This window comes from Sparus aurata, chromosome 2, assembly GCF_900880675.1.
Source record: "Sparus aurata chromosome 2, fSpaAur1.1, whole genome shotgun sequence".
Taxonomy (NCBI): domain Eukaryota; kingdom Metazoa; phylum Chordata; class Actinopteri; order Spariformes; family Sparidae; genus Sparus; species Sparus aurata.
The window spans coordinates 185,952-195,627 of NC_044188.1; the positions used below are offsets into that span (position 1 = coordinate 185,952).

General features: G+C 45.9%; 2 protein-coding genes across 2 annotated transcripts; both read left to right on the forward strand.

Annotated features, from left to right (window-relative positions):
- Positions 1-590: 590 nt before the first annotated feature.
- On the forward strand, positions 591-1,556 carry LOC115570866 (olfactory receptor 2A14-like). Its single transcript, XM_030399640.1, has one exon. The coding sequence runs from the start codon at positions 591-593 to the stop codon at positions 1,554-1,556; it is 966 nt and encodes a 321-aa protein (XP_030255500.1).
- Positions 1,557-8,189: 6,633 nt separating this feature from the next.
- Positions 8,190-9,134, forward strand: LOC115566260 (olfactory receptor 142-like). The gene has a single exon (XM_030392062.1). The coding sequence runs from the start codon at positions 8,208-8,210 to the stop codon at positions 9,132-9,134; it is 927 nt and encodes a 308-aa protein (XP_030247922.1). The 5' UTR covers positions 8,190-8,207.
- Positions 9,135-9,676: the final 542 nt, after the last annotated feature.

A 9,676-nucleotide genomic window follows, 5' to 3' on the forward strand; every position in this document is an offset into this window, starting at 1 on the left:
ATATTGATGAAAGCTGAAGCGGGATACGTCACTGCGCAGTGTAGACATACAGTCATTTATCTGAAATCGCCCGTCGGCGGGCGGGTGGGTGCGGAGAGGTTAACTACACACTGTGAGAGCAATTAAAATATTTACGTTTCAACAACGATTAGTAGCAGACAAGTCTTTGACAAGGCGGGGGGAGTTGTGTCTTCTCTTGTCTCAATTGTTAAGTGCAACCTCTAGAATTAGTTTGATCTTGCTAATACAGTAAATCAACGGTTAGACATGTCAGTCAATAAACAGGTACTGGGCGTTGATGATGAGGTGGGGCTGGCTTGTCAGTGTGAAAGAGTATAAAGCAACAGCTCCAGCAGGTGACACAGGCTGAACTGTGTGTGATGTGACCGTGTTTCTTTCACAGAGTTAAATCTCCGGTGTGGTAGGACGAGCTTGTGTTTCTATAAACCTTTGTCATGTTGAACATTTTCAAGAAAGAAAGCCTGAAGTATTAAAATGTTATTGTTCCTAAAAGGGGTCTTTGAAGCAAACTGATAATTTGTTGGATATAAAAGAGGAAATTTTAATAGTAATTAGGTCCCTTTTAAAGAATGATGTTGAATTCAACTTCATCAACTTCATCTTATTTTATTCTTGCAGCTTATTTGCATGTTGGAAACTTAAGATACCTGTATTTTACATTAACAGCTTTGCTTTACATTGTTATTGTGTTTGTCAACACATTTCTCATCGTGGTTATCTGTATGAACAGGAGCTTACATGAACCTATGTACATGTTCCTGTGCAGTCTGTTTGTAAATGAACTGTATGGTAGTTCAGGGTTGTTTCCGTTCCTTCTGACTCAGATTCTCTCTGACATTCACACTGTTTCTGCTTCATTTTGCTTCCTGCAGATTTTCTGTTTGTATACATATGCAAGTATAGAATTGTGTAATTTAGTCATCATGTCTTATGACAGATATCTTGCTATCTGTTGTCCTCTACAATATAACACACGCATGTCATTAAACAAGGTGTTTATCTTTATAATTGCAGTATGGTTGTATTCGTTTGTGAAATTCTTGATTACTTTATCGTTAGCATTACGTTTGACACTGTGTGGAAACATTTTAAACAGTTTGTACTGTCGTAACTACTTAATAATCAAGTTGGCCTGTTCAGACACTAGAGTGAATAACGTCTATGGATTGTTTGCTGTTGTTCTCTCTGTTATTGTCCCTCTGTTTCCAATCATTTTGTCTTACATGAAAATTCTTCACATTTGTTTTTCTGGTTCCAAACAGACTAGACAGAAAGCCGTCAGCACCTGCACACCTCACCTCGTGTCTCTTCTGAATTTTTCTTTTGGGTGTTTCTTTGAAATAATTCAGACTAGACTTGATATGAACAGTGTTCCCAGTGTGCTGCGAATCGTTCTGTCTCTGTATTTTGTAATCATTCAGCCACTCTTGAATCCGATCATGTACGGACTGCAAATGTCAAAAATACGAAATACATGCAAAATTCTCTGCTGTTATAAAATATTGACTGTTCACAGAGATCTGACGTTAACCTAAAAAAGCAGCATTGAATAATTTATATTTTGCATTGAAAAAAACTGCAGAAGTAACACTCCTGACAATGTTTGATGGGACAACATGTAATGTGGAGTACTGAAATATAATAACAGTAACATGTTTAATAATTAATGAAGTTAGTTTTGAATGACTCAGGAAGTGAGTCTATTAAAAGCCTGTGTATGTTTTGAGGTGTAGCAGCACTCTGCACAATAAAAGGCCAAAAATATCAAATAAAAATATAATAAAATACAAGACATTTATTTCTTCTATGAAAGCTGAAAGGTTCTCAAAACAGTTTTAGCACATAGTGACTATGTCATTGTTGTACGAAGCTAAATTAAAGTATTGTTGAGCAGAATTCATTGTTGACTTCATGGTGTTACCTGGCTCAACACCTGTGAGGGTTGATGGATATTACCGAGCTGGCTGCTTAATAACTCCGGGTTAATGATCGGCTAATATAATGTTATTTAAGAGGTCTCTGATTCACAAAAGATATATCACTAATGATATTATGGTGAAAACATTTCCATGAAGTTTTGCAGTGAATGCAATTTTCCATAAAGCAAAGTATAACACAGAGCTGACAGCAAGAGAGGAGAAGAGCAAGGATACGTTTAGCTGCAAAACAGTAAATGTCCCTAATCAGCTGATACGAGGACATGCCATGTGAGGTGTCTACACAGCTCCACATTCTGAGCTATGATTTAACAGTGACAGGATGCTTGTGTTTAGGTGAGTGTGGGACTGTGGTGATGTTTGGGTTTACATGTCCAGGGGCCCCCAGAGCAGTGGCAGTTCTAGACCAGTTTTAATAGGGGGGCCAGGTTGGGGCCAGCTTTTTTGTTAGGGGGCACATACAACCCGGAAAAAAGAATAAATCCCTCATTCAGACAAAGCAGTGTTTACAATTTCAGCAATTGTGATTGGGTAGTAAACTGCTGAGACATTATATTTCTGCCTTTCCCTTCAGAACAAAATCATTGCAAAATCTGTCATTGTATTATTAATGCAGACTCCCTGTCAGGGGGGCCACAGGGGGGTCCAGACTCAGAGTTACGGGGGCACTGGCCCCTGTTGGTCCCCCATAGAGCCGCCCCTGCCCCAGAGCCATTAATCAGCTCTGTTTGTGCGTCAGAAGTTAGCTAGAGGAAGAGGTTCTGAGCTGTCTTAATGTATACAATTCCATGTATGTACAGAGAGATAATACTGTCCTCTTTAGGCTGTAAGCTCTAAGGCGCGATATCAGTATCCATCCATTATCGTCCGCTTATCCGGGGCCGGGTCGCGGGGGCAGCTGCCTGAGCAGGGACACCCAGACTTCCCTCTCCCCGGACACTGCCTCCTGCTCTTCCGGGAGGATCCCAAGGCGTTCCCCTTCCTCGGGGGTCTCCTCCCGGCGGGACATGCCAGGAACCCCTCCCGAGGGAGGCATCCCAGGGGCATCCGAAACAGATGCCCGAGCCACCTCAGCTGGCTCCTCTCGATGTGGAGGAGCAGCGGCTCTACTCCGAGCTCCTCCCGGGTGACAGAGCTCCTCACCCTATCTCTAAGGGAGCGCCCTGCCACCCTGCGGAGGAAACTCATTTCGGCCGCTTGTATCCGGAATCTTATTCTTTCGGTCATGACCCAAAGTTCATGGCCATAGATGAGGGTCGGAACGTAGATTGACTGGTAAATCGAGAGCTTCGCCTTTCGGCTCAGCTCTCTCTTTACCACGACAGACCGATACAACGACCGCATTACTGCGGCCGCTGCACCGATCCGCCTGTCAATCTCACGCTCCATCCTTCCCTCACTCGTGAACAAGACCCCAAGATACCTAAACTCCTCCGCTTGAGGCAGGAACTCTCCTCCCACCTGGAGGGAGCAAGCCACCTTTTTCCGGTCGAGAACCATGGCCTCGGATTTGGAGGTGCTGATTCTCATCCCAGCCACTTCACACTCGGCTGCAAACCGCCCCAGGACATGCTGGAGGTCCTGGCTTGAAGGAGCCAACAAGACCACATCATCCGCAAAAAGCAGAGATGAGATCCAGTGGCTCCCGAACCAGATCCCCTCCGGCCCGTGGCTGCGCCTAGAAATTCTGTCCATAAAAATAATGAACAGAACTGGTGATAAAGGGCAGCCCTGCCGGAGTCCAACATGCACTGGGAACAGGTCTGACCTACTGCCGGCAATGCGAACCAAGCTCCTGCTCCGGTCGTACAGGGACTGTACAGCCCTTAACAGAGGGCCTCCGACCCCGTACTCCCGGAGCACCTCCCACAGAATGCCACGAGGGACACGGTCGAATGCCTTCTCCAAGTCCACATAACACATGTGGACTGGTTGGGCAAACTCCCATGAACCCTCGAGCACCCTGCGGAGGGTATAAAGCTGGTCCAGTGTTCCACGGCCAGGACGAAAACCGCATTGTTCCTCCTGAATCCGAGGTTCGACTATCGGCCGAATTCTCCTCTCCAGTACCCTGGAATAGACTTTCCCAGGGAGGCTGAGGAGTGTGATCCCCGATAGTTGGAACACACCCTCCGGTCCCTCTTTTTAAATAGGGGGACCACCACCCCGGTCTGCCAGTCCAGAGGCACTGTCCCCGACTGCCACGTGACGCTGCAGAGACGTGTCAGCCAAGACAGCCCCACAACATCCAGAGACTTGAGGTACTCAGGGCGGATCTCATCCACCCCCGGTGCTTTGCCACCGAGGAGCTTCCGGACTACCTCAGTGACTTCGGCTTGGGTGATGGATGGGTCAACCTCTGAGTCCCCAGCCTCTGCTTCCTCTATGGAAGGCGTGTCAGTGGGATTGAGGAAATCCTCGAAGTATTCCTTCCACCGCCTGACGATATCCCCAGTCGAGGTCAACAGCTCCCCACCTCCACTGTAAACAGTGTTGGTGGAGGACTGCTTCCCCCTCCTGAGGCGCCGGATGGTTTGCCAGAATTTCTTCGAGGCCGACCGGTAGTCCTCCTCCATGGCCTCCCTGAACTCTTCCCAGACCCGAGTTTTTGCTTCCGAGACTGCCCGTGCTGCCGCACGCTTGGCCTGCCGGTACCCGTCAGCTGCCTCAGGAGTCCCCCGGGCCAGCCAGGCTCGGTAGGACTCCTTCTTCAGCTTGACAGCAACCCTTACTTCCGGGGTCCACCACCGGGTTCGGGGATTGCCGCCGCAACAGGCACCGGAGACCTTACGGCCACAGCTCCGGACAGCCGCGTCAACAATGGAAGTGGAGAACATGGTCCATTCGGACTCAATGTCCCCAGCCTCCCTCAGGATCTGGTCAAAGCTCTCCTGGAGGTGGGAGTTAAAGATCTCCCTGGCAGAGGGTTCTGCCAGACGTTCCCAGCAGACCCTCACGATACGTTTGGGTCTGCCAGGTCTGTCCGGCTTCCTCCCCCGCCAGCGGATCCAACTCACCACCAGGTGGTGATCAGTTGACAGCTCAGCCCTTCTCTTCACCCGAATGTCCAAGACATACGGCCGGAGGTCAGATGACACGACCACAAAGTCGATCATTGATCTCCGGCCTAGGGTGTCCTGGTGCCACGTGCACATATGGACACCCTTATGCTTGAACATGGTGTTCGTTCTGGACAAACTGTGACTAGCACAGACGTCCAGTAACAAAACACCACTCGGGTTCAGATCGGGGAGGCCGTTCCTCCCAATCACACCCCTCCAGGTAACACTGTCGCTGCCCACGTGGGGGTTGAAGTGCCCCAGGAGAACGACGGAGTCCCCGGTTGGAGCACTCTCCAGTACCCCTCCCAGGGACTCCAAGAAGGCCGGGTACTCTGCACCGCTGTTCGGCCCATAAGCCGAGACAACGGTGAGAGTCCTATCCCTGACCCGAAGGCGCAGGGAAACGACCCTCTCGTTCACCGGGGAGAACTCCAACACATGGCGGCTGAGCTGGGGGGCTATAAGCAAGCCCACACCAGCTCGCCGCCTCTCACCGCGGGCAACTCCAGAGTAGAAGAGAGTCCAGCCTCTCTCAAGGAGTTGGGTTCCAGAGCCCAGACTATGCGTGGAGGTGAGCCTGACTATTTCTAGCCGGTACCGCTCAACCTCCCGCACCAGCTCAGGCTCTTTCCCCCCCAGCGAGGTGACATTCCATGTCCCCATGGCTAGAGTCACCATCCGGGGATTGAGCTGCCGGGGCACCCGCCCACGACTGCCACCCATATCCCACTGCACCAGCCCCTTCTGAACCCTCCCGCGAGTGGTGAGCCCACAGAAGGGCGGGCCCACGTTGCTCGTTCGGGCTGCACCCGGCCAGGTCCCGTGGGCACAGACCCGGCCACCAGGCGCTCGCCTGCGAGCCCCAACCCCAGGCCTGGCTCCAGGGTGGGGCCCCGGTGACGCCGATCCGGGCGACGTGCACGTCCTTGTTGTTCTTTCTGTCATTAGGGGCGAGTGAACCGATCTTAGTCTGACCCGTCACCTAGGACCTGTTTGCCTTGGGAGACCCTACCAGGGGCATTAAGCCCCGGACAACATAGGTCCTAGGTTCATTCGGGTGCTCAAACCCCTCCACCACGATAAGGTGCCGGTTCAAGGAGGAGGCGATATCAGTAGAGTTAGGTAATACAAAGAAGAAGAGGTATTCCATAGGGGGTGTGAGATAGATCACTCCTCTTTCTCCTATTGGATAGATGGACCCTCAATCCACCAAAGAGACCAATTAGAAGAAGAAGGTAGGTACGGGCAAAGGTACTTTAAAAAGGCCCGCACAGGCAGAGAAAGTTAGGTTGTTACTTGTAGATTTCATGAGATCGAAGGCTCGAGAGGATTTCTGATAGGGCAGAGGGCAAAGCATTGGGCAGAACTTTGCCATAAATTTGTGAACACCAGAGTGTAGACACAGTGGTTCGGATGCAGGCTTGAGATCTGTTTCAATAAAGATCACTCGATCATTCCACCCAGCCTTACCTCCGCATATTCTTTTATTAACAAACTACACGCCAAAACCTTTGATGAAGACAGCCCAGAAACTACACATGCATGAGGATCCTTAAAGTGTGTTTCTCCAGCTCTAAACAGACGAGACAGAAAGTTGTCAGCACCTGCTCACCTCATCTCGCTTCTCTGCTCAACTTCTCTTTTGGATGTGTCTTTGAAGTATTACAGAGCAGACTTAATTTCAACAGTCTACCAAACTTTTTTTTCGGTCCTTACACTTACACTTACACTCACTTGCCAACTGCTCTTTAACCCTTTACTTTTTGTTCTGAAATGTAGCATAGCATGCGTAACCACTGAGCAAAATCACTTGTAAGATACTTTATAAAGTTCTCTTAACATTATGAACAAGTACTTTTTAAGTCATTATTTCTGCTATGATATTTAGCCAAACTTTTTGCTAGCGTCAAGTAAAATCTAGGCCACTTACCACCAAAGTTAACATTTGTGAAGATATTAAGGAAATGTAACTATTTCTTTTTAGTTGAAAGTAGTTTTCAAACCAATCAAAGGCATATTCAATATTGCTTATCGGTGACAAGTTGTTCCATACCAACTCACCATGGACCTCGGAGTTCATGTCTTGAATATTTTGGAAAACACATCACACTCATTTTTGGCTCTGAGTTTCTGAGCTAAATGTCATAATTTTATTGAAAACGGACAGGATCAGTTTTCACTTTGTTGAACCTGATGTTCATTTTGTGTAGCACAACTTATTTGGTGCTGCAGAAAAAACTGAGTGACACACAGCCTGCCGTTAGAACGCTAGCTCAGTTAACCTCGCACCTATATACTCGCAGTAGCTGATTTGAGTCTGCATGGTTTGCTACCTTGAATCATGGGAGCAGTCCAGGCATTGGACCGCATTGAAAGAAGCTGGACATCTGACTGGGACTGAACACAGCCTCTGACACTGACAGAGGCCAGTCTGAAGACAGGGGATTATATACGAAGGTAATTTACAGCGGCTCTGACCAGGACTATGAATCCGGTGATGAGAAGGTTGACAGGAAAGAGGAGCGGGGCAAAAGTAGTCAATGTGAAAACAACGTGGAGGGCGGGAACAATGCTGACAGCAGTCTGACATCATCACTGCTGATGTGGAAACTTTAAAAGAAGCAGAAGCAGACTTTCTTCTCAGTGACGAGGGACTTGGTGTAGATGATGTTTAGGATTCGTAGAGTGTCAAACTGTGTAGATAAACTATCATTGATTCATAATACTGATTTTCATAATACTATAATAAGTTTTGTTTTCATTTCTTGATTGTTTGTTGTATATTGTAGGAGCCGCATTTAAGTTTTTATGTTTTACATGACTTGCATTTTAAATCCTTTGCATTTTATTTTGCATTTTTTTTCATTTACCATAAAGAACTGGCAACAGTGAAAAGTCAAACTCTCTCTCGTTGGATGTTTTTTGGACACAAACTGCGAGTCTGACACTGTATCACCCGCATTCTCCAGGTGGTACAAACACGAAGGAGAATAGGACATAAAAGGTTAAAGGAAAAACACAAAACTGTTTTCGCCAGGACATATATTCTTCATGTATTGAAAGCTGTGTTTGTCTAAAACAAGGATACGATTTATTCATAATCACATTATCAAAACTGTATAGAAATCATAAAAAGTTCTCCGTCCTGGACAGTTTAACTGACGTGCTGTGAACTAAAAGCAGCATCATGGTAAATTCCACACGTACTTCTTATTTCACCCTTGCTGCCTACTGTGACACTGGGATTTTCAGATATTTACTTTTCATGATTGTTATGTTATTTTATGTTTTAATCATTTGTTCCAACCTTCTGCTCATCGTGGTTATCTGTATGAACAGGAGCTTACATGAACCTATGTACATGTTCCTGTGCAGTCTGTTTGTAAATGAACTGTTTGGTAGTTCAGGGTTGTTTCCGTTCCTTCTACTTCAGATTCTCTCTGACATTCACACTGTTCCTGCTTCATTTTGTTTCCTGCAGATTTACTGTTTGTATACATATGCAAATGTTCAATTTTGTAACTTATCCATCATGTCTTATGACAGATATCTTGCTATCTGTCGTCCTCTACAATATAATACACGCATGACATCTCAAAAGGTTTCCATGCTTATTGCTTTAGTATGGTTGTACCCATTTATTGAAGTTGCTGTCATGGTAGCTTTGAGCGCTCCTTTACAGTTGTGTGGGAACATCATTCACAAAGTCTACTGTGATAACTTCTCCATCATCAAACTGGCCTGCTCCGACACCACAGTCAACAACATCTATGGACTTGTTTACACATTTACCATAATAGTTGGTGTTTTAACTTTAATCTTTTATAGTTATTTAAAGATTCTTATAATCTGTTTCTCTGGTTCTAAACAGACGAGACAGAAAGCCGTCAGCACCTGCACACCTCACCTCGTGTCTCTGCTCAACTTCTCCTTTGGTTGTTTCTTTGAAGTATTACAGAGCAGATTTAATATGAACAGTCTACCAAACATGTTGCGCATTTTTTTGTCATTATACTTTCTGACTTGCCAGCCGCTCTTTAACCCTGTACTTTATGGACTGAAAATGTCAAAAATACGTACATTATGTAAACTTACTGTCTTTGGTAAAATGTAAAGTACTGTTAAACATCATGTCAAACTGTATATCATGTTTTGCTCTCACATGAAATCTTAACAATAACGATGATTGTTTATTAAATTTAAATACTTTTATCAATAAGTCAGAACAAAATAAATGTCTCCCTCAAAATAAAGTTGAATGTTTAAGTTGTTAAGTTGTCATTCAGTTGCTACAGAGAGATGTCCTAAATTCAGGCAAGTCTCTAGGGTTTTAAACCTTACTGCAGAAAACAAAGTAGCCACTTTAAAGTGGAAACTCTTCCATTAAGTCAGTTATTGCTGCTGATGTAATTGTTTTTTCAACTTTTAACAACTGTGCATTACAAAGGTTGAGACAGTGTAGTTGAATGTATGGAAGACTGCATCAGTTCAGGAAGAACACCGAAGGCATGTCTGCATCAGCTGGCTGGCTACAGGCTGACTGTCCCTACAGCACCCAACCTCCTCCTCTCTATGTACTATGCTTGCAATTTACTTAGATCTCAGGTTCATGTGAGTGTTTATTGAAGGGGCAGTAGGTGACTCTGGAGGAAGATA